Raw genomic sequence first — 24816 nt, forward strand, 5'->3', positions numbered from 1 at the left:
ATCCATATGGACTCCATATGGATTCCACCCTTAAAATGGTATAGAACATATAGAATAGAGTATGGATTCCATGTGGAAAAAGTATGGAATCCATCAGCCATTCCATGGAATCCATCCCCCCCTTCCATGGAATCCATCTGGAATTTCTGCAGTCCACCCCCCATTCCATGGATTCCACATGGAATAACCCGGGGAGGGTAAAGTATTGGTCAACCTCCTCAGGCTTCACCATCTATCATCCCAGCAGCCGGTCCCTATAGCCCCAACAGTGTTTCCCTCTATGGCCAAGGTGACAGTACCTACTATACAAAAGAAAGGAGACACGTGGATGCTGAAGGTGAACATCTCTCCCTATCTGATCATATGATTGTCTAACTTTTGTTTGTTCCCCAGATAGTGACGATGAGTTTGGGACGAAATTATCAGGTGTTACCTACCCACAACCAACTGAATATAGGTACCCTCAAGTACACCCTGATCTTGAAGCATTTCCAAGGTCTATGACTGAGGCTGTCTCGGTGAAACCAGTATGTAATTCTGTGCAATCTATCACTTCACTACTAACTTCCTGGAGACTAAGGCTGTAACACCAGCCACCAACCCCCGCATTCGAAAAGATTGTCCAGTCACCCCTGCGCCGTCAACCACTGTTATTATCAAGCGACCCAAAATGGAAACAAGCAGAACACGAGGGCGTGTTTGCGCTTCCGATTTCGACGAACTGAGCAAATCCCTCCTTGAAGAGTCCATCTCCATCTACCGCACTCAAATCGGGGGTGTCCAACCATATCCTGACTGTCTTGAGGAGCATGATGCCACCACTGCAGCTTGGGTTGAGGCATGTACAGCACGTGGAGTCCGTGTTGAGTTTGACGAGGATATACTCAAATTGGTGCACATGGTTCACAGCCAATCCTTTCTATCTATCTTAACATTCCACAGATGACAGCACGTGCATCCCAAGTGCGTGGCTATCTCAAGACCACTGCTCGACTGCTTGTTGAGGCAGCTTATGGGATCAACCCCAATGCTCGCAAGCACGAGATCAGGAACCTTATCAAAGATCTCCAAACTCGAAATAACTTCTTGTACAAGGTTCGTCAATTTCTTTTTGTTTTTTCTCTTTTACCATCCTTTTGTCTGTAGGACTTGAAGGAACGCAAAGGTATCTACTGCCACCCCGCTTTTCAATCAATCATCAACAAAACCTGGTTCAAAAACAAGAGCGACAATGGTGTTATTCACCCTGAGTTCTCTGAAGGTGGTATGTTGTCAAAGGTGACCAAGGCACTTGCAATCACGGTGGTATGTTCACATTAATCCCTTCAATTGTGGCACCTCCTCATCCCTTTTTGGCAGGTGGAGAATTGCCTTGACGAGTGGCAAACTGGCGAACACGTTGATGTCCCCTTCACTGCGGCAGCATACAAGCCCAAATTCACCACAAACCTCAAGCAACTCATCATGTTTGATGACAAGACAAAGGAGTCTGACATCGTTCCCCGCCTCCTCAAGCATATGTTGAAAATGGCCAGGTATGTTATCGTTGCACAAGCTGTTCCCCGTCCTCATCCACATCTCTTTCAGGAAACACGCCAAAGTCACTGATGCCCTGGAGGTGGCACAGGCCATTCAATTCACTGAAGATGATGTTGAGGCAGCTAAGAAAGAATGGGAATCCATGGTGTTTTCTGATGATGAGTAGTGTCAAAGTAGCGTATCAATTACTAGTAATTGCAATCTAGCCCAGTATATACCCATATACCATATGGCCAACCTGAATACTATTGTTTTTAGACTTTCTATATGGAACTATGTGACCTAACAGACTATTGGGGTTTTGTCCTATCATCAAATATGGCAACCTAAGTAATGTTGGTGGCATCTACAGTGACCAGTATAGTAGGGGGGTACCTAAATACCTACAGCTTCTACATAGGCTATGTAGACCTACATAGGTCTTAAATTTTTTCCTGATGTTGGAAGATTGAGGGCCATGACATTTGTTGGCTCAAGACCATCGCTATTGAGCTTCTCGCTCTTTTCCTGGAGTCTAGAGGTCTTTGGGATACTCACTTGCTTGTACATTCTGATAACCAAGGTACCATCAGTGCTCTTGATAAAGGCCGCAGTGGGAACATCTACCTCAATCTTGCTGTTCATCGCACACATCTCATCCTCATGTCCATGTCTTGTCTTTAAAACTATTTATATTGAGTCTGAGGCTAATCCAGCTGATCCTATCTTGCATGGGGAACCAGGACCTGCTGGAAAGCAAATGTTTCCATCTTTTAAGCTCCCTGATGAGCTATCTTCCTGTTTTCTTCATGCCTACAGTTGCGGACAAACAAAGTCATCAAATTTGATAACTTGAGAACCAGAATTTTTATCAAAATTCTGACTTCAGATTCAGATTCAGAGACCTCGAAACTGTTCAAAAAAGGTGTTCCCTTAATTTTCCCACGTGTTTTTGGTTTGGCCAAATTTTTGGGTGTTTTCAACGCACCCAAAAGTCTTCTGAGTCAGCCATCTTTGGATCAATTCTGTGCAATTTATAACCCTGGTGCAGTAGATGCGTGAAAAAATGAACCAGGGTCCATTTATATCTTTTTCCGGGGCACCTTGACCGGAAAGGGTATGCCCACATGACAGTTTTAGCAAAATTCCCACCATCAAGACATCAATATTTCAGGGAGACTTTGATAAAATCAAAGAGAGGAAACAAAAAGGAGTCGATTGGCATATTTTTCGTATTTTTAGCTATTTTTTCAGGCACTGGCCAAATTTTTGGGGTATAAAACCCTTATATCGTCATTTCTGGGAATTCTGCTCGTTGGAATTGATCAAGGAGATCAATAGGAACCCATTTATACCATTATCTACCAATTCTGATGTTTTTCGGAGTCCCAAAAAATAGGTCAATAAATTTGTTGACTTTGTTTGTCCGCAACTGTAAGTTAGCCTTCTTTCACTTTGCAGCAATCTCTCCTCTATCATCCTAATGTTCTTTCTTCAGCTTAGGTCATCCTTTTAAACCAGTGACGTGTGTCGTCAAGACGACTGTGGGTGGTTCACCTCTTGTTCCTCTGTGTCCCACATCTCGTCATATTCTCTTCACTCCTTTCCAACCCCGCTCTACCATACCTACTCCCTCACCTGCACCTCTGTCAACATCACTTTCTACAACTCTTCCACCACCTCCCTTGCCTAATCCTGATATCTTATCACCTTCATCCTGTCTCATCAAACCGAGGAAGCCTCATACAGGGCGCCAAATAGTGTTTAAAGGTTCAGTCCATAGGACTGCAAAAAAACGGTGGACTGAACTGAACCGGTCCATGGTCCAGTCTTTTTTTCGGTTGCAGTTGCCCCAATTTGGGGTTGGTCCAGTTGCCAGTTGCCTCATTTCGAAAATCTTTTAAAACTGTTCAAAGACTGGTTTTAATCGGTTGCAACTGGTTAAATGGTCATGTGTGTTACATACCCTTGTAACCACATTTATTACCTTTTATTGGGTTTTTGTTTCATCAAAAACAGTTAAGAATTGAGAAAGATATAACCAAATCCATATTTTACCTGAGTCTCTAGGAGATGTAATTCGGTTTCAGTCATAGCTATGTCAAATCTTCATTAAATCTCTTAAAATTTGGTAGAATGATGGGTATTTACATGCTTTACTATTTTATATAACCTGTTTATTTTTCAGAGTAATAATAGTTGAGATACAAATGGTTTATATTGGTATAATAAGTTATATGCAAAAAAACCTGTCTGGATCGGTCTGAACCAGCTCCATAGACTACAAAAGACTGGTCCTAGGTGGTTTGGTTTGGTTCCCTCAATATCTGGGTCGGTCCTAGACTGGTTGCAGTCCACGGTTGCGCATTTTGGGGGCAAAAAACCAGACTGAACTGAACTTGTGAACACTAGCGCCAAATCTCTCCAAACTCTCTACATCCTCATGTTGCTGCTGCAGATCACTTACTTGCCTGGGAGACACCTCACACTGCTCATCACAGAGAGCACCTCATCAACTCTCTTCCCTCAGACTTGGTCAATAGCGCCATGATGTCCATCTGTGGTGCATACACGCCTAACACTAAGACCACATATGCTGCTGGTACCTTGTGCTTTACCCAATTTTGTGATAGATGGGGTATCAATGAGGAAGCATGTATGCCTGCTTCCTATCCCCTCCTTTGTGCCTTTATTGGTAGTGCTTGGAAGTCCGGTTTTTTGCCTTTTTGGTCAGTTTTGCTGCTAGCATGTTGCCATTAAAATTCCCCAATGAATCTGGGGCACCAGAAAAGGAAATTTTTCCGGTCTTAGACCGGAAAAAAGACTGGACTGACCCTGAAATTTTGTGTTCGTAAACCCCAATTGTGGCAGGGAATTTTTATGGCAATGTTCTAGCTCAAAAAAAGGGTTGAAAAACCGAAAAACCGGACTTCCAAGCACTATTTATTGGTGAGTACAAAGGTAGACAAGCCAGAAACACTATCTGCTCCTGGCTCTCCGGCATCCGCACATCGCATGTTGTTAATCACGCGCCTTGGTTTGGAGATGATGAATGGGTTCAACTAGCCCATGTATCTGCGAACAAGGAGGGAACTAAGCATAAACACCCTCTGCATGCTCCCATTTCCATTGAGCACCTGTTGGCTCTGCACTGTGCTCTTAATCTCTCTACTCCCTTCCATGCTGTGGTTTGGGCTCTTGCCTTGTGTACCTTTTTCAGTTGTCGATGGCTAGGTGAGCTAGCTGTCACCACTGCCGCTGCATTCAATGAAAAATATCATGTTCTTTGCTCTGTTATGTGTGTCATTTATTTCATCTTCTATATTTAATCCTAATGTTCCTGAAGGATTACTTTTCGTACCATGTGTGATGGCTCCTCCTCTGCAAATTTCCGCATTCCTTGGACTAAGACCACAAAGGAACTTGGCGCCTCTGTCATCCTCACTGCACAGAACAATGCTCTCTGTCCTGTAACCACCTTGAAGAATCATCTCCTCGTTAACTCATCCGTCAATGAATCTGCTCCTCTTTTTGCATACACAACTACCTCCTCTCAATCAAAGACTCTCCTCAAACACAAATTTCTGAGTTTCTGCACTCAGATCTGGTCATCTGCCATGCTTGTACATGTTCTTGGTCACAGCTTTCGCATTGGCAGTGCTGTCAAACTTCTACTGGCAGGTGTACCACCTGAAATCGTAGCCACAACAGGTGGCTGGACCTCTCTAGCCTTCCTGCTCTACTGGTGCCAGATGGAGGAGATCTTGCCAATGAGCACTTCAAAAGCATACAACAAATCACATACCGACATGTTGGCCACAATCTTCGAACAATTTCGTATTAACAACAAAATCCCTCTGGCACTCATCATTGCCTCTAATGGGAACCTCTCCTTGTAATCATCTATTCTCACTTGTCTTGTATTTGTATCAATCTACCTTAAAATTCTCTTCCAGAGTTTATTATTCTGCTGATGTATCTGCTATTACTATACTTTCTATAAAATTCTCTCCAGAGTGACGCTTCTTTGGGTAGTTCCTCTATGCTGAACCAACCTGCTTGTTGTGAGCTTACACTCTGGTTGGTATAGCTGGTTGGTTTTGCACAGCTTTCCAGACGCTCAGGTCTTGCCTGTCTTCTCAGATCCTACCACTATTATTCAGATCTGACTTGAGCAAGCCAGGCAAGTCCTAGGCACACACAAGTTATCCGTGTTCATGGATTTCTTGTATTTAAATACTTCTGACCTATATTCTATAGGACACTAGAGTTGAACTGTGAACAAATTAGGCATCTTTCACATGTGACATCTTGCTTGAGTCACATGATTACTAATACTAATTCTGCACCTTCAACATGTATCTTGCCTATTACTGCACCAATTTTCGTTTTCCAGCATGCAAAGTAACACTCAAAAAATAGGCTGTTGCAGAGGTACTCATATTGAGGAAGAGCATAAGGCAGGAGATGTCAGATCACAAACAAAAATCAAATGGAAGAAACATCTGTATCCCTCAATGGTGTCTGGTTCTCACCTACTCAGGATTTAAATTTTGAAGCTATGGCTCCCTGGTCATCAGGAAAGGCCAACTAAGCTTTTTTTTAATAAAATGCATGAGCACTTTGAATTTTTTACCATAAATCAACTGAAAAAAGTGGGAAGATGAATAGATAAAAGGATGAAAATTTAGGAGAGGATTCAAGCACCAAGCTATGCTGCAGAGTCCTTGAACCATTTTTGTACATCTATAATGAGAGCATGGGGAATCAACATCACTAACAGCCCTTGGGAAAGAAAGCTTGGAGAAAAGTAAATATGTCTGCACTTTCAGCCACAGCTATTGCATCAATTTCCTTCACGTCCATGTCCTCAGGCATGGTTATAAATGCTGAGTAAAACCTCCAAATTTACACCCAGAGGAGCCTTCAGCAGAGAATTTCTCCTATTTCTTTTGGCCAAAAAGCATCAAGGAACTTTTTACAGGGGAAAGCACTACTAGAATCATCCAGATCTACTTCAGAAAAAAGGAGGTGCATGGTCTGCTTTGATTCTGCAAGAGAGGATAGAATATATGCATGTGCAGGAAGGGGTGGAAGGGGAAAATGTCAATCACCTTGCTTGTCAAGGTCTCCCAAGGTCATAAATACCAAACAGGTACAAACAAACTACCCAGGGCTATGTAGCGCTATAGCTCTTGAACACTGTTTCCTTTGTTGCGAAAAAAAAGTTGCATCGTATCAAGGGGGTGCCGGCATCGAAAAAAAAGACCCAGGGTCGATTTTTTTGTTAAGGCAACTTGAGGTGGACTAACTGACTAATGTAATCAGGCACATGTCCAAATATGGTAATATTAGTAATATTTTTACATCACACTTGCCTCCTTGTCCTTGTGCAGACTCCCTACACACCGCGCAAACCCATATTGAGGTGCCTGTTCAACCCATAGTAGTAGGTAAGGTTGGGCAGAATACTGTGGAATTGCATACCCATCAAGTTTCACAGCCATTCTTTCTACACAGCAGTGCATTCATGGTGCAATTTGGCCAATTTGACAGATAAAATTGTTTATCATTAAAGTAACCTATTTACCCTTTACACAAAGTGTTGAACCTGAATGTAGGTGATGCAATAGGGTAAGTAAGAGCTGCTGGAAGTCCTTTGGATGCAGAAAATTGAGAACAGGGGTTCGGGATGTGACCAAAAATGTCACATTGCAACACAACCAAATAGCACTCATGAAAATTAGTTGTGCACACTTGGTGAACAGCAAAGCAAGCAGCTATATGGTAGTATGTGACATAAGGACACTTAATGCAAGTCAATATGAGGTTCTGAAGCAATCCTCAGCTCTAGTTGTCGAGACCTCCATTTTTTTTTTTTTCAGACCATCAGCTGGACTAACTAACCGGGTATAGGTCCGGCATTCTATTGCCGGAGCCCCCTTGCATCGTATTGGTGCAAAGCAGTGTATTTGTCAGCAAGCAAGGTGCCTGCTGCAGCTGCTAAGTGTCAGCCTCTAGTTTTCATGAATATTCTTTCCCAAGTTATTGGTTTGGGCTGTATGCACACATTCTGGTGTTTATAAATTTCTACATGGTGGTGTGAGATTTTTGGTGCATAAACAAGAAGTCAGAGCAAATATATTTTTGAAAAAACAAATTGCAGTCATCAGTAATTGAACTGGAGACCTCACTATACATTAGTAGCCTTGATCGAATCTTTCCGTTGAGCTAAGCCACTCCTTTAAATAATGTAAATCCGAGGGATTCCTTGACTAACAAGGAATCATATTCCAAAGTGAACATATGGTACCCATGCATGGAGAGCATGCTCTGAATCGCCCAGCCTCTCTCGCATACGTTCAGATGCGTGATGAAGCGCATACGCTGCGTGAACACTCATTGTTCCCTCCCATTTTCCAGATTCCGGGCTGTGGCTCAGAAGATTACTGTAGAAATCTTTTGCAATACCCACAGCCTTCTCATCGTTTATCGACCACATTGTAGCAACCACACCTCGATATCCTGCCACCAACATTCCCCCAGCCAGATGAACCGCCTCCTCTGGCAGTTCTTCGTCGCCCGTACTCGTTTGACAGGCTGACAAGAACGCCAGATCAGCATGCGGATTTTGGATTTTGATAATATCAGAGAGCTCGAGCCACCCATCACGCATAGCAAATCCACTCTGCAGGGGCTGGCTGGTATGCTGGATCCCGTGGCATGCAAGGTGAATCGAGTTATGGATCCCCATGTCGTCTCTCACTCTGACAACCGTCGCTGCTTCATTCTCCACCCGAATAGCATGCACTCCATGGCTGCTCAGTACCTTCCAAATTGCTTCTATTTCGGTTGCAGTTCCAGGAATCGGACGAAGAGGAGCTTGCGCGATGGGTTGACCGATGAGCAAGAAGCTGCTGGTTGTTGCGCTTTCTGTGGTGGGTTTCTTGATTACTTGCTCAATAAGTGCGGTAACTGTTGGGGTGTAGGACGAGACGGCGAAGTCGGAAAGGCATTCACTGTGCTCTTTATCCTGGCCATAGATTCCAGCAGCATGGATAGGCAGGAAGGCAAGCGGACCAGTTGAGCACCACCAAATGCGGGAATGATGTGCAGTATGAGACTTTATTGAAAGAATGGGTATTGGATAGTGAGTATCCTTTATCAGAAATGGGAGATTTCCACGTACCGAAATGTCAAGTTTGGTAAGAACAGGTTTAACGATGTAGAACCACAATTCACTCAGGATTTTACGAAGGATTTGACGCTTGGGGCGTACTGGTCGTGGCTTACGTAGCTCCACTTCCTCATCCTCTCGCGAACGAGTTTGATTCAGGAGGCCCTTCCAATCATTTGATCTGGCGTAAGAGAGGTTATGGAGTGGAATGTGGATGGCACTTTCAACACCAGGGAGAAGCGCGATGGCGTCACTCCGGGTCGCGTGGGCATTGATGATGATGACGGAGCCTGTTTTGGGTACACCCTCAAGGAGAGATGATATACTTGGCGGTTGAAGAAAGTAATGAAACCCCTTGATACTGCGGATCTCATGGAGGAGTTCTTCCCATCTGCGTGCAAGTTCGATGTGTTTCTTAACTTCATCCTGAAGGGACATTTTATTCCGCATACTGTCTTCAATATCAGGAATTCGTGATTCTGTACGAGAACCTGATTTTTCCAATGCCCTTGATACCACTGAGAAGTCATCGGCTAGCACTGAGTCATGGTCACGCAGATCACCCAGAGGAGTCCGAAGATTGTTGATTTGGGACCACACCAGACAGCGACCCTGTTCGAGCCACTCTACAGCGGTTTCGTGTCGTCCAAATAACAGGGCAGCAGCAGCAGCTGTAGTTGATAAATCGGAGATATTCAGGAAAAGGTTTAAGTGGCGTATCCGTATAGTTTGTTCGAGCCCTGCAACCTGAGACGCAAGACGAATGGCAGTCGAGAATGCGGCCATTACCTCCGGCTCTGATGGGTTCACCTTCAAGGCCCATGTCGCCCATTGTTTGGCAGCAATGAGGCGTATGGAAGGTGGTCCTGAGATGCCATTAGCAGATTGTCGATAATTGGAAATGGCTTCCTCTAGATCTGAATGATCTCCTCTCTGTTCAAACCGGCTCAAAAATGAATCTGCAAGAGATGTCAGTAAACTCGGCATGAGTGCGTGGTGCACTGGTGTGCATTGTATGGCTCTCTTCTGTGCTGAGATCGCCTCGGATATGGTGTCCCCATCTTTAGTGGATTTAAAGCGAAGAATGAGAGATTTCCCAAGGTTGAAGAGGAAAGAGGGTAGGTACGGATGGGAATCAGGAGTGAGATTGACAGCCTGCTTTAAGGCTGATATCGACTTGGAAATATCTTCAGGGTCAGCCGTCTGTTCGAAGCGAAGCTTGAATGCAACTCCAAGATTGGTCAGCCATACCGGGAGGTTTGTGTTGTCTTTCGAAGTGGAGTCAACCGCTCTTTTGTGGGCTGATATCGAATCTGAAATATCTTTGAGATCTTTGGTATGTTCAAAACGACCAGAAAGGGAAGTGCCAAGGGTGTTAAGCAGGACTGGCATAGCAGCATGGTCTTCTGGAATGAGGTGGATTGCTCGCTGTTGGGTTACAATCGCGTTGGAAATATCTGCAAGTTCCCCCGTGTGTTCAGATTTTACCAGGAATGCAGTTGCGAGATTATTCAGCCGGGTTGGCATCTTTGGGTTTTGTTCTTCAGTCAGGGAAATGGATTCTTGTAGGACGGTTATTGCTTCGCAGATGTCAAGAAGGTCTCCCGACTCTTCGAAGCGCTGTCTGAATGAAATTCCCAAATTGTTCAAAGAGTTTGGCCGTTCTGGAGCAGATATGAGGGATACAGCCTTTTGGTGACAAGATATGGCCATAGATATATTGCTGATATTTCCTGTGTGTTTGAAGGAACCCCAAAGTGCCATCCCGAGGTTATTGCACACTTTCGGCGCGAGTTCATGTCCTTCTGGTACCAGTCGCAAGGCCTCCGTCAAAGCCGATGTTGCGTCTTCAATGTCGAGACGATTTCCTGTGCGTTCGAAGCGCAGCATGAGCGAAGTCCCAAGGGTATTAAGCAGAATGGGCCTGTCTTTGTGGCCAGCGAAGGTGAGATCCACTGCCTTCTGGTGTAACGAAACTGCTTTTGAAATATCGCTGACAACCCCTTTGCGCTCAAAGCGGCAAAGATACGAACTACCGAGGTTGCTGAGCCTACCAGGTAAGGTTTCATCACCACCAGGAGTTAGGCGCACCCCTCTCTCCTGCTGTAGTATTGCTTCTGAGATATCACGAAGATTCCCTTCATGCTCAAAGCGCCGCATCAATGATTCTCCCAGGTCATTCAGCGTGTATGGTAAGATTTCATCGTCATCCGACTGGAGTTGTACGGCTTTCTCTTGGGCGGATATTGCTTTAGATAAATCCAGGAGGTCTTGGGTGAGGGAAAAGCGCGACATATATGAAGCCCCGAGGACAGTCAGTAGGGAAGGCATGTCCTCCCCGCCCTCAGGTGTTAGATCGACTGCCCTTTCCCGGGCAGAAATGGATCCAGAAATGTCTGAGAGGTCCCTCGTGCATTCGAAGCAGGTTAAAAATGAGATCCCAAGGTTGATCAGCCTCCCGGGAAGGTTAGGATCCCCCTTAGGCGTACGAGCGACCAGCCGGTTCTCGACAGAGATGGCCTTGGAAATATCAGCAAGGTCTCCCGTGTGTTCGAAGCGACGAGATAATAACATTCCAACGTCAGTCAAGAGAGGAAGCATTCCCGTAAAGTCGTCATCGGGACTTTCGCTTTGAGCTGCTTCTGGATCATAGTCATCAAGCATTTCTACGTGTGTCACTGTGTTGGTTCGAAATCGCGGCCTCGTACAGTAGGAAGACGTACCCTGAGAGGCTTCATCATGATCGTCTAGTGGTTCTATCCCCACGATCGTACAGACGTCAAATTTCACTGTGAAAGTTGGGGTGTCTATGTCCGCGATGAACTCTCGGCTCGAGCCTGAGGACATTTCAAGCCCAGATTAACAACAATTGTATGCGCGGATATCGCGAAGACATCCTCACCAGTGTCTTCTCTTGTTATCGAGTGATAAACCACTGTACGCCCCTCAGATTCTGACTCCCAGAAAGCGATCATAATGAGTTCTTCTCCACACTCCGGCCTTTTTTGGTATATTTGTGAGGATTCGTGGAAATAGATAGGAGAGTCGTGTAGGGCATGGACTCACATCTTCACAAGCTCATCATAACGCCATAATGTTGCAGACATCCTTTCCAAAGGCAACCCGGCGCCCATCTCCTGGTGACGATCGAAGACTACAAGGTTCAAGTCATCGGGAGGATCATGCACGGTGGTGTTGGGCTTATATTCAAGCACGATCCCTTGAAGGGACCCAGGTTAAAGAGGAAATTTCGAAGTTTCCGAGTTAATTACCTGCAATAAAAAATTCACTGCTAAGCTTTCGTTAGGTACCATTGCGGATCGCCCAAGCGAGATAAAACGGACCTCTCGATGGGCGGGATTGAAGACATCGTTGGTGAGTTTGTGACCTCCAATGGCGGGGAGCTGGAATGTTGATCAGCAGGAGCTTCGCGCGGGTGAAGAAGCGATACTAACTTCAAAGATACTATATTGTCATCCATCGAGTTCTTGTCGAGTGTAAGGATTCGTTACAGAGCGCTTAAGTTGGCGAAGCGAGCTCTAGATGTTGAAAATAATAAATAATATTTTTCAATTTGTGTCCTGCTCTTTCGTCACCTTCGCTGTCAGTTGTTGTTCACTACTGCGTTCATTTCGACAAAATGGACATGGAACATGAATTCGAAGTCATCACAATGGATGATGATATTTCCGACACGCAATCTCCAGCAGAGGTGTGGGATGTTGAAGCCAAGTCTGATTGTAGCTGTAAATCCGACACATCTGACCACACCCCAGCGTGCGTAACGCCTTTTCATATCTATCTATTCTTCTCCTCACACCGAAACTTCAGTGCCTCAGAGGCGATTGAACATATCGAAGAGATGGTGTTGTCATTTCTTACGCAGCTGGTCTTGCCTCAGCGTGCGGACAATCCTGCAAGTTCTGAAGACAACTGCCAAAAACCCCGTTCGAAGTTGAAGCAGGACGATAAGGTGAAGCCCAAGGTCGAGATCATGCTCGTCGATAGGAAGAGGAATACTATTGAAGGGTATGCAGCATTCCTTAACCTTCGACGCAGGGTCAAAATCTTCAACCTTCAGTACCACCTCCTACAAGTGTATCCGATATCCGAAAAAATCTACAACTGGAAGCGCCAGACCCCTAGGTAGGTCAATATATGCATGTTGAATAACGATTTACCGTGATTTTCCAGCACAACTCATGAGATTACTCGACCTCACACATGAAGCCATTTTGGACGGTTTACCTGCGACCAAGAGGTTTGCACTCCGCGCTAATTCCCTCATCTGTCCTGAAGAGTTTCTCAGAGATATCTTCTACAAGGACGTTGCACTATTCAAAACGCAAAAAGTGGTGGACAACGTGTGTACCACCACAATAAATGCATCTATCAACTCTGATATGTGCACCCATAGTTGGTTGACGATCTCGCGGCAACGTTTCAGATTGAACGCTCTGATTTGAATATTGTAAGTCGATGGACTCGCTTTAAACGAATGAGAACCTTCACCCTGTTTTTAGCGTGCTTCAACCAAAGGACTCATATCTGGAGCAGGGCTCACAATCCAACTCTTAAGCGGCGAAGTCATCCAACTGATCGACACGGAAGTAATGCAGCTTTGATCAACGATAAATCCTCAATTCTGAGTCAAGATAGGGCTCCATAATACCAGCTGGGGAAGACATTGAGTCGTTTAGTGTGGACGAAGATGTGGCTTGGGTTCTCATTGTAGAGAAGGAGGTAAGGAAAGAGGAAGTTTGCTCAACCTGACAACTTACTTGGTCTATGAAAGGCTGTCTTTCAGACGCTGTGTCGCTTGGGAATAACTGATGGTCGGTCCTTGCCAGGTCGTGGCCTGCTCCTCACGGCACGTCGTAGTCTTGAATTCCGCAGTTGATTCGATTGTTTATTCTCGATTATTTCAGGGAAAGGGCTATCCCGATGTAGCGACAAGACATCTCGTGAAGTCTCTCGCCGATGCACTGCCACGAACGTGAAAATTATGCAATCTCTCTGGAATTCTTTGTTCACATTTCTCGAGCAGAATACCTATTATGGCTTTGGTCGATGGCGATCCGTATGGACTTGATATTCTATCCGTTTACAAGTACGGAAGTCTCAGCATGCAGCATGAATCTGGCAAACTAGCAACCAAGCGTATCAAGTGGCTGGGAATATGGGCCAGCGAGTTGGAAACGTCTGATGCCTGCGTCGATCTTTCCTTCGCTTTTTTACTGATGTTCGGTGTTGCTTTAGTCTGGGTATTGACAGGGATAATCTCCTTCCAATCAGCAAACACGATGAAAAGAAGGTCGGAGACTTTGCTCGTCATCCTATGTTCACGTCTTCTTATCAGGTCTAGGCATTATCCATGCTCCTCCGACCGACCTCTCAACTGCCTGAGAAATGGAAGTCCGTATGCTTGGTAAAAGAATGTCACCCTGTCTTCTTTATTAATGAATCTCTAGGAAAGAGCTTGTCCACATGTTACACAGCCGTAGAAAGGCAGAGATCGAGATACTATCCAACGTGCCGAATTTACGGTTCGCGGAAACCTTCCAGAGGAATTCTTCCGAAGACAAATGGCTCTGTTCAACCGAAGCATACGATGTACTCTTGAAACGCACTCATTTCCCAAACTCGTCGAACGCTTCGTCATCGCTGGTTCAGACCATTGGTTCTCCCTCTACCTTATCTCGCGTTGCTCTCTCTGTTGGCTCGTCTACTCCTCCAAACTCACATGGTCAAAATTTGGCAGCGTCTCGATTACCGGTCTTACGTTACTTGAACTCCAAGATTTCACAGATAATGGTTTCTTCTCTGGCTCGCTCGCACCGCTTTGTCGCTTGATACCGTCTCACTTGCCTACCTATCTGGTAGATTTCATGGTCAACCTATCGTTCACACCCTACGCAGAAAGCCATGCTATCTTCACACTGCTCAACACACTAAGGTAAACACTGCAGATTGGAATGTATAAGTTATTGTCCTTAATAATAGATGAGTATCGAAAAGATGTGATAAGATGAGGGGTGGATGCGTCTCTTGGGTGGATGTGTGAGGTATATATGGAAATGCGTAGTAAAGACATCACATATTCAAACTGGTGAATAACCTGGAGGTGCCACAAGCAAAGAAGACCCATTTTCGTGCTCTGCCTCAAGTGCTTTCTGATGAGCAGTCATTAGAAGAAGCGATGTTGATTGATGTGAGGGCGGTATCGCGGACCAGCTATCATTTTGATAGAATGCGGAAACTCTTGCGTTCAAGTTGCCTGAGTCTTCGTTCACCAAGGCCGTTGTGGATTCGTATGGAGATTGGAGAGTGTCAGCGCTGTATACTGATGCGCTGTCGGCTGGGGAATTCTGCCGTTGTATGGGGCTTCGCGGAACATCCAACTGTGTGTCGTTGTAGGTGATCACTGATACCGTCACAGCAGGTCTTGAAGATGTTTTGCTGGAAAATAGACTCTTTGTGTCATCTTGACTTTGGCCTTTTCGTGGGTAACGAGGGGTCATAAAGGAGGGCGGCGACAACAATGTGGGGCTGGATATCAAGGGGCGTGATTGAGTGCTGGATTCCTGAGATGATTTCGTGAAGCTAGTGGGCAACGCTGAGAGGACGACGCCATGGGGCTTTTTTCGAGCACGTCGGCATCGTTGACGGAATGCTGCGAGCAGCAGTAATACGAGAGTAGCTACAATAACTTCGGAGAGGTCAGTGTGAAGTCGACGAATAACACATCCGGGCCTTACTTGATCCCAGAATGATTCCGACCAGACCACCAATCCCCACAACGTTCAAAAATGATTTATTTTGTGTCGTGGACGAGGCGGTCGCGGACGAAACTAATAATGCGCTGCTACTGCTCGTATGGGAGCTGGAGGTCTGTGAGCTGGAGGTCTGAGAGCTGGAGGTCTGAGAGCTAGAGGTCTGAGAGCTAGTTGGAATGCCAGTGCTGGACGTGGCTGGTGCGTTATTAGCAGTGGGCGTCGTTGGCGCGTTATTGGGTCCATTGTTAGCTCCTTGGTTGGCTCCTGGCCCACCCCCCCTAAAGTATGGTGAGATCATCATTGCCGAGGTTAGGAAAGCAACTAACTGTTGCATCTGCCCAGCGCACTCTTGGACATAGAAAAGAAAAAGAACTCCAGCTGCACTGACTTGAGTTCCATAGCGGGAGAGGATTGGGAAGACCATTGCAGCCTCGAAAAGAAAGTGAGAATCTTGGTAAAGTGTACATTGCCTTGATAAAATGCTGCTGCGGAGGGCGAGTTGATGAGATATCGCCACAGGTATTTTCTACTGCCCGCGAATGGGAGAAAAGAGAAGCGTTTCATAATTTGTTGTTGAATTGTGCGTGCTCCGCAGCCGAATACGCCGGTTTCTATCGATTCAAGGATGAAGAGTGTCCTCCAGAGAGCCTACATAAATCCCGACAGAAACGGTCGCCCCGATGGTCGTTCATTCACAAAGTTTTTCCTCATAGCCATTGAGACCATGCTGAAAGTAAACAAAAATCCGTTGGCTGAGAATCGATGACACCGGTGCCTCGGTAAGTGGAGTCCTCAAAGGCTCAAACGTTTCGTCTAACGTAGTCGGCCAAAACTACCCGCGACGGAAAAAAAAACTTACGGGTGCGAGAATTCCTTGTGTGAGATCTTGCATAAATAGAAAGTCGATGTCCCGATGCAGGGTAACGGTGATGGACTGCGGTTGAAATTCATATAGACCCAATAAACCCAAAGATAAAGCATACAAATATCGGAATCGACAAGCGATGTGGAGGAATTGTAATCATGGATAACTATAGTGTGAGGATGTTTTGAAGGAGCCTGGACGATGCTCAACATAACCCTTCCTGACAAAGTCTATCCTCGAACAGGATTCGGTTCTCCGTTTACGAGAATGGTGCCAACTCCCGGGCATCGAGGCCCAATAATTCTGAGCATTGAATCTGGGAGACGAAGTGGAACGCCAACAGGGCCATACTCGGTACTCAAAGACAGGCGTTTGATGGCTGGAAAAAGCGCTAACCACGCAAGGATGTATTCCAGTCGCTGTCCTGCCATGAGTTGGTCTGGTGTGGCGGGTACATCAAGGGATAGACCAGAGACAGCCTGGAAGAGTGTTTCCCAGCCAGGGCGTGTCAAAAGCCCGTTGTCAGCCTCTACTGGAAATTCGTAGTACAACTTGAAGTGTAGAGAGATAGATGGTTTTACGTTCATCTCCGCGAATCGCTGGCGAAGACGGGATAGTGTCTCTGCGACTGAGCGTAACCCAGCCGTGTTGCGATAAACACGGTTGACAATGATGTCAACTGATAAAAGATTTGGGCAGGAGACGGAGTAATTGAGAATGTACCACACTTGTTCTGGACTTCCTGAGATAGAAAGCAGGTGGTTGAGGATTGGTTGATCGTTCCGCCCCAGCGGATAATAATGACCTTCTTTAGTTGGACCAAGGCTAACTTTTCGAAGCAAAGGCAGCTGGGAAAGGAATACGAGGATAGTTGGTAGCAAGCCCTCTGAGATATGAGGTAATGATAGCTCATGGAGTTGAGGTAGGGCCTGAGATATGCGAGGAAGGATGGCGAGACGCCACTGAGTGATGGGTATGAAGCAAGGCAGCGAGAGAGTAAGTGACGTGATAGGAGAATGTTCCATGAGAGCGTATGTCCACCCAGCACAGGGTGGTAAAAGCAAAAAAGCTGAAGTGATCGACAACGTCGTCAATCTATTGGTGAACGATGGGTTTGGCGCCCATTTAATGAGAGGAAAGCCTGTTCCGTTTCGCAGGTAATACCAGCGATCTCCATGCAGTTGGTTATTGTTGGGGCAGAAATTTTGCACCAAAGTTCGCCTCATCGTCGTCCAAAACAATTCCTTCCAAGTTTCGACTATCTCAAAGGTATAACTCCTTCCAAACAATGTTCCTCCATGTAATATCTGCAATGAAGTGCAAGACTTCGATCCAATTGTGTTAAATAAGTCTTGAAGGGAGTGCACTAAATCCTTCATAATCGTGTCGTTCAAAGACCAATTGACATTGATCATCCCAAATGTTATGACGATCTCCTCGATAGAAGATAGTCTTGCGATGAACTTCTGAAGGCGGCGAATGCTTCGGGTGGAAAATGGGACCAAGCCCACGGTAGATGGGTATAATGCGCTGTCATCAAACTTGCATGAAAGGCGACGTAGCTTGTGGATGTATGTTGCAACAAAGAGCCCAGAGAGGGCATCTGGATAGCTCCCGTGACGAAGTATGATCTCGCAGCTGGATCGAGGGTCCACGACGCCGTGATGTTCCAGGAGGATGGGTATACAAAGGTGATTTAGTGGCCTGCAGGCTTTTGCGAGTTGAAGCAGTGCCCAGTGGGGAAGCTGGCGAAGAATGATTAGGAGAAGTTCCATGGGAAGATTCAGTAGCGCCGACTGCGAATGCAAAGGCATAATCATGGTGTGCCCCCACATCCTGCGCTCAGCGTAGGGCGTAGGTTGGGCGTACGATACCGCTCGTTAGAAGGTCGTGATGGTCGTGATAAGGATTCCTCTTGATTCGTGACTGAGATATGGACACCCCGAACAGGGGCTGCTCTGATGAGTCATCTGCTCTCAGTCTCTTGCCCAGACTTCGGGCTTCTGTAAAGAATACTCGTGGTCAGCATGTGCCAAGCAAAATTCTTATCTGAACTTGATCGACCTGGTCTGGAGTCAGTGTGGGCAATGCGCGACGTCTTGTGCTGCCTGCTCATAATTGCACGATTGGCCAAAATGCTGCACGACAAGCGCTTCTCGCGAATAGGTCAAACATTGTGGTGGTCCTCAAGGTTTCCTAGCCTCTAGGCGGTCTATCTGATTACACGATCACCACACCGGCTGTCACAGTTACCGATAGCCGACGAAGGTGAGCGATGAATGTCGCAATGTCGAGCTTTTTACAGACAAGAACGCTGATTTCTTCATAAAATACGTGAAAATAACTCAACCAGTCCATATGAACGGCATCCCACATTTTGACGAGTTTCTTCGATCTGGACGTATAACGGTCCAGAAGAACTCGTAAACCTGTTTTACTTGAGGGAATGCAGCTGTCAAGAACTTTAGGTCATGGTTACGACCAACGTAGGGCTCGGCAGGCGTGGATGATACCCGTCAACGATGGGGAAGGGTCGAGAAATTGTAGTCGATCAGCAACGGTGGGTAGGAAGCCAATTGTTGAGCTCAGAATTGAGGCTGTTTTGCGTGAGTGCTTTCCGACGCAGAGATTATGCATGAATGGAGATGACGTCAACCTCTGAGGACGAACTTCAAGTACTCTTTCCTTGAATGTGAGAGCGACATATACATTGATATTTGATCATCTTGTCATAGATGTTCAATGACGGTGGAGCGGAGAGGAATCAGCAAATGGGTGTCAATTGTGATTTTGGCGGTTTGTAATTCCTCAAAGTAGCGGGAGCACACTTTGTCACTTGAGAGAAATACTTGTTCGGATTCGATAACATTATCACTGGATGCAACGCCTGTGAGAGCCAAGCTGCGTGTTGTGGTCTCTTCTGAGCCTCGGATTCCATTGATGCCCTTTGGCACCCAATGTTCTTTGAAAGAATAGCCTAGTGTTGGCCACACTGTGCAGGATGATTGAATCATTATGGGGTGCGTGCCAGAGGGAGAGTATTTAGCGAGTGTAGCACAACTTCGTCCTCGTAAGAAGCTTGAAGAGGTGCTCGCGGTTAATGCGGACGATGTATCCAGATTTGAGTTCCTCGGCTCGGGCATGGAGAGAGTCTCAGCTCGCTATCTGCAGCTGCTGTTGAATGGTTTACCAGAAGCTCATGGCACAACCGTTGAATTAACGCGAAATTCCGGCTCATAGAGGAATTAAGAAGCCCGTTTAGAATGTCTGGAAGTAGGATGCCTTGTTCTGGGAGTTGTATGGCCTAGTATTGATAGTAAGACCTAATATCGAAATGGATACGCGAATATTAAATGTTCCCTTTACTGTTTACAGGTAACAGTCGGTTGATGAAACTTTGAAAAAGCATCGTGGAGGACATAACCACCTCAGGCGTTGTCCAAGTTGGTGAGAGGTAACTCGCCAAGCGCGGCCAAACACAATGAAACTTTGAAAGACGCGTTCTCCACGTGACAGCGCGACGCGTTGACGCGACGAAGAGCGGAGCTTGAAAAGTGTTTGCCATAAATCAACCGAGCTCAAATGTTGTGTCTTGTCCTCAACCGTCGACATTCAACGACATCCAGCTCTCAATCTCATCGACGACGACGACATGCAGACAACTCGGATAACCCGCAGTTCTGTCCTTGGCAAACGTAGCCACCAACCTCGAGATTCGTCACCAGCTCCAAGGTCCTGCGAGCAGCTGCAAACCCCCGACCCAACTCCCAACCCGAAGCGCGCACGCACTTCGACTCTGGTAACCGACTCTGATGGCAATAAGGAGAACGTTCCCCCATTCAAAGCTGAACTTGTCAATGGGGACTCATCACCTGTGTCTCCCAGGGCTGCAAGAGCCCTTCGGCGCACAGCGACAGAGGTTTTGATGACGCCAACTCGGGCTCGACCTGGTTAGTATATTTCTCGGTTAGAGTGCGTAAACTCCTTCTGACATCTTTTAAACAGGCCCCCGTCGACGCTCGTCGACATCCAGCCTCATCCCTGCCACACCAGTCACAGATATCTCACACCTTACCATCTCCACACCACCTCCTACACCCCCCGCCTCCATTGTTCCTATCCATGCCCGTGCTCGTGCTCTTCTTCGCTCAACATGTAATAATGCCGACAGTCTGATTGCAGGACGAGATTCGGAACGCGAGTCAATTCGTGATTTCCTTGCGGCCTACATCGATGGAACTGCAATGGATTCTGACAATGCCGAGACCAGTCTATTCATCTCTGGCTCGCCGGGTACCGGCAAGACCGCATTAGTGAATTCGATCATTCGTTCCCTCCACGACGACCACGACCAGGTTCAAGTCATTTCCATCAATTGCATGGCACTGCAAAATGTCGACGCACTATGGAAGAGGTTAATTGAAGAACTTGGCGCAAGTCGACAGAAACCCACAAGGGCGAAGAAAGCTCACAATAGAAATGCCGTCGAGGTATTATTGTCATCTCTCGAGACCAAGTGGTAAGTTTGTCCTGCCTGGCTTTTTTCGACGAACTAACCGTTACACACAATAGCATCATCATCCTAGATGAATTGGACCACATCACCCCAAATTCTCAATCCTTTGCTTCGCTGTTTTCTCTTCCTGAGGCTGTCCCATCATATCTGCGTCTCATTGGCATTGCTAACACTCACACACTCACCTCTTCTGCTGCGACCACCTTCGCACCCTCGGCGAACGTTCGGACGCTTCACTTCGCGCCCTATACTCCGTCGCAACTCCAACAGATTCTCGAATCCCGTTTACATCCCCTCTATGAGCCTAATCCTTTGGCACAAGACTCCGCATCAGTCGATGCAAGGAAATTCCTCCCCCCTCCGTCAATAATGTTATTGACTAAGAAGATTGCCGCCTTAACCGGCGATGTTCGGAGTCTTTTTGAGGTTCTCAGAGGTGCAATTGATTTGGCTGTCTCTCAGTCCGCGGCCAAGAATAGTGGCACGGATGTGAATCCACTCAATACGCCCCAAGCCTCCGTTAGCCCTCAACACATTCTTGCGGCTTTAAAGGCTTACACACCGTCTTCATCTAAGCGAAAGCCTGCCGCGGCCTCAACTGCGCCGGCTGCTCTAGCGAATAACAGCGTCAGTGAAACTGTCACTAAAACCCACAACCTCGGTCTTCAAACACGATTGGTGCTTTTAGCTATTATCCTCGCCTTCAAGCGACTGGAAGTTGGGCTTTCGTTGAGCAACCCATCCGCTTCAGTCTCAGCATCCCCGAAAAAGTCAGCCTCACCTGTGAAGCGTACCGCATCGGCCTTGAACATGAGCTCTGGCCAGAGTGTTGGGGTCGAAATGACACAGCTTCATACCTACTACGGTGCCGTCCTCACTCGAACCGATGACGGTATCTTTGAGCCCGCCTCTCGAAGCGAGTTTGGAGACCTCCTCAATATGCTGGAAGGAGTTGGCCTCATCACGCTTTCGTCGTCGCTGCTTCCCTCTGTAACATCGTCCCCTAGCAAGGGTAAACGGACTTTCGGCAGAACGGCGTCTTTCGGCGGCAGTCTTGGTGGAAGTTCAGTCGGTGAAGTGCGGCTAGCGGATGGTGTCTGGGGTGATGAAGTCCTTCGAGGGCTTGGTATCTCCACCGCCGCTGGCTCTGCTATGGAGGCTACTGATCCTCGTGAGGAAGAAGTAAGGGCGATCTGGCATCGAGAGAACGCTCGGCTCGGGCGAGACACCAAGTCTTTTGCAGCCGCTGCTTTGGCTTCTAGCAAACGTCCAATCGATCCCTTCCAAAATGCATTTGAGGATTAGAACATGCTCGTTCTCCTCATCTATCTGCTTCAAATCATCATCATTCAATTATGCTTAAGTATCCATGGTCTCCTGCATTCTCATCATCCGCATTTATTTTCAACGCATCAGCATCTTCATTCATGATACCTGCACATTCTATCATCCCCTTTTCTCGTTTTGTGGAATCATTTGCCCTTGCCCACCATCCACTGCATACACCCGGACGCTAAAGGCGCCACGACGCATCGGAATTTCGCTTGCTTGCCCTCTGAGATTATATATGTGCTACCTTAGTAGGAAGAAAAGTAGAAGATTTAGACTCCTGTAAAATCAACTAGATTTGTATGTTTCCATCCAATTTCACCTTGAAAGTCACCGAACTCGGTCACGTGAACGCATCATTCGCTAACTTCGGAAGATCAGATGTCTTGACCCCATTGTCCCTTTCCACCATGGCCAGATCCACAATTCTCGAATGGTGCCTGTGAAGTGGCTCGCAGCCACCCCCATGGAGGAATCCATTAAATCCACTGCCATTATCCTCACCAATATTCTGACGCTCGTCTTTCCTCAGAGTCAATTAGGAATGCAGGATATCAACTTTGGTTCGCTGCAAGCAAAGCCGGCGATCATCCGGTTTGATTTATCAAACCGTTGAACGAATCTTGGCCCAAATCTCTTGTAAATGCTCCTCTATGTTCAATGGCCATGGCCACATGGACCTTATGGCCACAGTCAGTGGCACAATGCGGAGTCTTTCGGGTGGCCTACCCCTTCTAGGAATAGGACATTTCTCGCTATAAATTGAACACTGGCCATAAAATTTCTGCTTCAGATACGCTCACTTCTGTCCCCACCCCGCACCATCGAAGCTTGATCCATCCCAGTGTTGACCACTTGGAACTATAGCAATCGATAACCCAGATGGACTCACTCCGAAAGCTACGCTCTAAGGTTCTCGAGAAGTGGGTTGTCTTTTTCCTGGAGGCATTGCACAACCTCAAGTTTTTTTTTCACTAGGATTCCAGTCAGCAGCGACAAGAATGAGAAAGTTCGCGACAAGACCGTTCGCTATTCTCGTTCTCTGCCGCTGCTACCTCCCAGCGATCCAGGTCACATACGGCCCACATATAGAGGGAAACGCCCGTTGCAGCCTTCTGATATTCGCCACCCTGACGACTTGATAGCGCCTGAGGCATTTAGTCGTCGGCCAGTCTATAAGAAGGGTCGTCGTCCTGTGAAGGCGTCGGATATCCGTCATCCAATGGAGTTCTCCCTCAAATCTATCGACCTGTACAAGATTGAAGCAGAAAAACCTGTCCCAAATTCGGACATCATGATTCAATTTCCCTCGCCACCAACTCATACTCCTTCCTCCTCTATCAGTCGCCCCAGTACAGACTCCGAATATCGTCCAACTAGACCGAGCACTCGCCCTGCTCCTTTGGATGATATCTATCCTGACCTTCTGCCACCCAGTATTTTATTGAAGCCCACCGATTTAGCTGAAGAGAGGCGGCGCTATAATGCCATCGAGGCAGCGAAAGGTAGAAAACAGTCCGAGTCCCGCCAGGAACCCCTTCAGCGCCATCGCAATGACTCCAGTAGTTCCTTTAGCCGTCCCACGGTCGAAGCTTATCCGGAGGCAGTTCGAAGATATTATCAAATTGGGGAATATTCGGTTCAGTCACAGAGTGGCCTCACTTCTCACTCCAATTACTCCACCCAAAGTTTGGGTGTCAATGCGCGTCTCAGAGATGGTCCTACCGTTCATCGCCCCGTCGTGCGCACGGCCTCAACAACGTCCAACAGTGGACCTGTCCACCGTCAACGCATGTCATCTTCGGCCCCTGTGAACAACGCTCCTATGTCGGTCCCTAGCACCCTACCTCTGCATAATTCTATACGCCGCCAGCGCAATGCGTCTTCGGCCTCTGCCAACAATGCTCCCATTTCGGCGCCTAGACCCCTCCAAGCGCATGATTCTGGGCATCGTCACCGCGCTGGGTCTTCAGCCTCTGTGAACAATTCTCCCATTTCGGCTCCTAAAGCCCTCCACGCGCATGGTTCCGGGCATCGTAACCGCACTGGGTCTTCAGCCTCTGCCAATAGACCTTCAAATTCAGCGGCCGCTATTTATCGTCAGCGCATGCCATCGTTGGCTGCTGCCAGTGGTCCTCCCAACTCGATTTCCAGGCATCCCCAGTACCAGACTACAGCAGGCCGGCGTGTCTTTAAGCGCGAGCCACACAGCAGCGAGAGGGGGTTAGCCGTCAGGTCCTCTAAAGAGTCTTTATCTGAGGGGTATGTTCTGGTCTCAGAAAAGGTGGACCCAACCTTTTGGAACCGCATTCCAGGCGACACTTACGAAAGAGACGACAAGAACCCTGCCATCATCACTAACTCCAAACCATGATTATTTTTGTGTTTCTGAAATGTACAGTTTACTCATTGTGTCGTTTTTTAAATTCCAGGTTGAACGACATTCCTTTTTTCCTGCATTGTATCATCTGCAACACACACGTTCATTACTCGCAACGGCGACACGACATTCCTTTTGTACCACGGTGGCATTCCGTTATGCATGCTTCACCCTCCTTTGTAATTCATGTGTACTTTGAAATGACAACTTTCGTGTAACCTACGGTTTATTTGAGCCTTGTCCGCGTGAATCTCG

At 46.9% G+C, this 24816-nt stretch overlaps 8 protein-coding genes across 8 annotated transcripts in view; 6 read left to right on the forward strand and 2 right to left on the reverse strand.

Annotated features, from left to right (window-relative positions):
* The window catches only part of LACBIDRAFT_324274 (uncharacterized protein), a gene marked incomplete at both ends in the record, with an annotated part of 3300 nt that extends 1431 nt beyond the window's left edge, over nucleotides 1-1869 (forward strand). Inside the window, 8 exons of the mRNA XM_001877460.1 lie at nucleotides 223-337; nucleotides 394-527; nucleotides 575-901; nucleotides 943-1095; nucleotides 1147-1305; nucleotides 1360-1535; nucleotides 1588-1684; nucleotides 1798-1869. Of these exons, the coding sequence (XP_001877495.1) occupies nucleotides 223-337; nucleotides 394-527; nucleotides 575-901; nucleotides 943-1095; nucleotides 1147-1305; nucleotides 1360-1535; nucleotides 1588-1684; nucleotides 1798-1869 (1233 nt within the window). The remainder of the gene's footprint in view (nucleotides 1-222; nucleotides 338-393; nucleotides 528-574; nucleotides 902-942; nucleotides 1096-1146; nucleotides 1306-1359; nucleotides 1536-1587; nucleotides 1685-1797) is intronic.
* A 5935-nt stretch (nucleotides 1870-7804) lies between these two features.
* On the reverse strand, nucleotides 7805-11269 carry LACBIDRAFT_232120 (uncharacterized protein; the record flags this gene model as incomplete). Its single annotated transcript, XM_001877832.1, has 4 exons — nucleotides 7805-8785; nucleotides 8924-9121; nucleotides 9215-9850; nucleotides 9983-11269. 4 exons carry the CDS (start codon nucleotides 11267-11269, stop codon nucleotides 7805-7807), a joined length of 3102 nt encoding a protein of 1033 aa, XP_001877867.1.
* Nucleotides 11270-12656: 1387 nt separating this feature from the next.
* spo11 (topoisomerase acting in meiosis) lies at nucleotides 12657-14233 on the forward strand (the record flags this gene model as incomplete). The annotated part of the gene is made up of 13 exons (XM_001877461.1): nucleotides 12657-12724; nucleotides 12777-12841; nucleotides 12890-12956; nucleotides 13005-13059; nucleotides 13113-13166; nucleotides 13219-13305; nucleotides 13355-13438; nucleotides 13491-13530; nucleotides 13592-13691; nucleotides 13743-13895; nucleotides 13955-14009; nucleotides 14061-14110; nucleotides 14167-14233. Coding segments are annotated over 13 exons (945 nt in total), but the record flags the coding sequence as incomplete, so codon positions are not given.
* Nucleotides 14200-15184, forward strand: LACBIDRAFT_324278 (uncharacterized protein; the record flags this gene model as incomplete). Its single annotated transcript, XM_001877462.1, has 4 exons — nucleotides 14200-14651; nucleotides 14786-14906; nucleotides 14945-15098; nucleotides 15138-15184. Coding segments are annotated over 4 exons (774 nt in total), but the record flags the coding sequence as incomplete, so codon positions are not given.
* Nucleotides 15185-15415: 231 nt separating this feature from the next.
* LACBIDRAFT_293187 (uncharacterized protein) lies at nucleotides 15416-18156 on the reverse strand (the record flags this gene model as incomplete). Its single annotated transcript, XM_001877833.1, has 4 exons — nucleotides 15416-15749; nucleotides 15860-16119; nucleotides 16331-16405; nucleotides 16600-18156. 4 exons carry the CDS (start codon nucleotides 18154-18156, stop codon nucleotides 15416-15418), a joined length of 2226 nt encoding a protein of 741 aa, XP_001877868.1.
* Nucleotides 18157-18426: 270 nt separating this feature from the next.
* Nucleotides 18427-19576, forward strand: LACBIDRAFT_293188 (uncharacterized protein; the record flags this gene model as incomplete). The annotated part of the gene is made up of 3 exons (XM_001877463.1): nucleotides 18427-18942; nucleotides 19072-19132; nucleotides 19368-19576. The coding sequence occupies exons 1-3, from the start codon at nucleotides 18859-18861 to the stop codon at nucleotides 19574-19576; spliced, it is 354 nt and encodes a 117-aa protein (XP_001877498.1). The 5' UTR covers nucleotides 18427-18858.
* A 412-nt stretch (nucleotides 19577-19988) lies between these two features.
* Nucleotides 19989-22497, forward strand: LACBIDRAFT_293189 (uncharacterized protein; the record flags this gene model as incomplete). The annotated part of the gene is made up of 3 exons (XM_001877464.1): nucleotides 19989-20286; nucleotides 20342-20855; nucleotides 20909-22497. The coding sequence occupies 3 exons, from the start codon at nucleotides 19989-19991 to the stop codon at nucleotides 22155-22157; spliced, it is 2061 nt and encodes a 686-aa protein (XP_001877499.1). The 3' UTR covers nucleotides 22158-22497.
* A 566-nt stretch (nucleotides 22498-23063) lies between these two features.
* LACBIDRAFT_293190 (uncharacterized protein) lies at nucleotides 23064-24779 on the forward strand (the record flags this gene model as incomplete). Its single annotated transcript, XM_001877465.1, has 2 exons — nucleotides 23064-23104; nucleotides 23160-24779. 2 exons carry the CDS (start codon nucleotides 23064-23066, stop codon nucleotides 24553-24555), a joined length of 1437 nt encoding a protein of 478 aa, XP_001877500.1. The 3' UTR covers nucleotides 24556-24779.
* Between the last annotated feature and the right edge of the window lie 37 nt (nucleotides 24780-24816).

The sequence above is a fragment of the Laccaria bicolor genome, genomic scaffold (assembly GCF_000143565.1).
Source record: "Laccaria bicolor S238N-H82 LACBIscaffold_5 genomic scaffold, whole genome shotgun sequence".
In the NCBI taxonomy this organism is placed as follows: domain Eukaryota; kingdom Fungi; phylum Basidiomycota; class Agaricomycetes; order Agaricales; family Hydnangiaceae; genus Laccaria; species Laccaria bicolor.